Source organism: Triticum aestivum, chromosome 5A (genome assembly GCF_018294505.1).
Source record: "Triticum aestivum cultivar Chinese Spring chromosome 5A, IWGSC CS RefSeq v2.1, whole genome shotgun sequence".
NCBI classification, from domain to species: Eukaryota; Viridiplantae; Streptophyta; class Magnoliopsida; order Poales; family Poaceae; genus Triticum; species Triticum aestivum.
This window is the reverse complement of record NC_057806.1, coordinates 479,364,797-479,366,708: the sequence shown is the minus strand read 5'-3', so window position 1 is coordinate 479,366,708 and position 1,912 is coordinate 479,364,797. Positions and strand designations below refer to the sequence as shown.

The 1,912-nt window shown below is 43.6% G+C and overlaps 1 protein-coding gene across 1 annotated transcript; it reads right to left on the bottom strand.

Moving 5' to 3' along the window:
• Positions 1-504: 504 nt before the first annotated feature.
• On the bottom strand, positions 505-1,258 carry LOC123107256 (uncharacterized). The gene has a single exon (XM_044529252.1). The coding sequence runs from the start codon at positions 1,187-1,189 to the stop codon at positions 761-763; it is 429 nt and encodes a 142-aa protein (XP_044385187.1). The 5' UTR covers positions 1,190-1,258; the 3' UTR covers positions 505-760.
• Positions 1,259-1,912: the final 654 nt, after the last annotated feature.

The following is a 1,912-nucleotide window of genomic DNA, read 5'->3' as shown; positions in this document are numbered from 1 at the left end:
GTCACCCATCCTAATACTACTCTCGCCCAAATGGGTTTCATACCCAAAAGACTCGCTAGTTTTTACGTTGGCTCGCCAAGCCTATCACAACCCTTAGATATGAAACCCTTTCACGAGGACTTCCTAGGAGGTCACCCATCCTAGTACTATTCTCGCTCAAATGGGTTTCATACCTATGGGACTGACTAGTTTTTACGTTGGCTCGCCAAGCCTATCACAACCCTCCTCCTTTACCTGGGCTTGGGACCGGCTATGCCTAGAAGACATAGGCGGAGTTCGATGATCTGATATTAGTGAGAAAATTAAAATCAACAAAATAGGAAATTATTCCACTATATCGCCATCCCACTCTCGCTCCTGCTCTGTTTGTTCGAGACATTGATACAACATACATCCACAATGATGCAATGTTAAAATCAACATGAAAATCCAGATACCGAGGGCCAAAATTTGATTTCTTTTGTGCATGTCATGGTTCAAGTTGTATTTCAGAGCCTTGCTTAATTATTTGTTGATAAGGTCCTTGTTCTCTCTCACACAAAGATGGGGACAACAGTGGGAAGTCAAGAGTGATCGATGTGGGAAAGAAGAGGGGGTATAAGTACAATTATTCTTTCGGTGAACGCTTATAAGTGAAAGGGAGCAATATTCGTGCAATAATCTATAGATTACATGAAAACGGAAACATATACTTCTACGTAACATGTGTAGTGCCGAACCATTCACTGACTTTATTTTTGTGGCATTTTTTACCAGCTCCCTATTCTCCGAGAGCGAATGCGGATGCGTCATGGGTGTCAGACAGGCCGGTACCAGTCTTGAAGGTGACTTTTTCATTGGCGGACTCATTGACATAGACCTCAACCAAACTGAGCCACAGAAACAGCTCCTTGACCTTGATCCCGGTGACCTTCTTGATCTTACCCTTTTCAACAAAAGCTGTCACCTCGGTGGCGTAGGAGACGGTCTGCTTGATTTTCTTGAAGGTGTGCTCGTTCTTCTTCTTCTGAAGCATCCACACGAACCCGCTCTCGCGGTTGTACCCGACCTCCTCGATGTCGCTCAGTGGAAAGAGGCCTTTTGGGAGGCTTAGCTCCTCGAGGAGCTCGACGGACCTCTTCTTGCAGACCTCGTCCCCCTTGACGACCTCGGCACCGGTGCGGTGGCTCTCGACCAGCTGGGACGCCATTTGAGCTCTTGTCTGGGATTGGTTTGCTTCTGAAGTGGGATTTTAGGTTTGTAGATTGGTGGATGAGCTTGCTGCAGGTGATAGAACAGAATATGGCGCGCCTTATATAGATGCTGCAACCAGCATAGGGAGACCGGCAGCTCTCCTCTCTGGACTTCTTCTTTCAGAAACCTTTTTTTCTGAAAAAATACCACGCTGAAGTCCACAGCAGAACACTAGAGTTGAGCTGGTCACGAATGACTAAATTGACCATTGCTTATATTGGCGTGGAAGTCCCTGTGACCTTGTCTAAAAAGCTGGGCTCCGTACCTACTCCCTTCCAAATTACTCGTCGCAAAAATGGATGTATTTAGAACTAAAATACATCTAGATACATCCATACCCGCGACAAGTAATTCGGAACGGACGGAGTAGTTAGAAAAGAACGCTCATTAAGATTTATTTGAAACATAAGTTGGTGATCTCGAGTGTTACAAAAATTCAGTTCCCGGGTCAAAATAAAAATGAAATCAATTCGTGAGTCAAAATAAATAAATAAACAAACCAAGCAAAACAAATAAATAAATCAATTCGCATTGCATTTTTTCTTTTTCTTTTTTTCTTTTCTTTTTTCTTTCTAAAAGGGGAAAGACCCCGGCCTCTGCATTATCATGATGCACACATCCAATTTTATTAAAAGGAAATAAATAGGTCTAAAACGTACTCCCTCCGTCCGGAAATATT

What these genes read in the sequence shown, in the direction of transcription:
- LOC123107256 (XM_044529252.1), bottom strand. Translation starts at nt 1,189, where the DNA reads ATGGCGTCCCAGCTGGTCGAGAGCCACCGCACCGGTGCCGAGGTCGTC.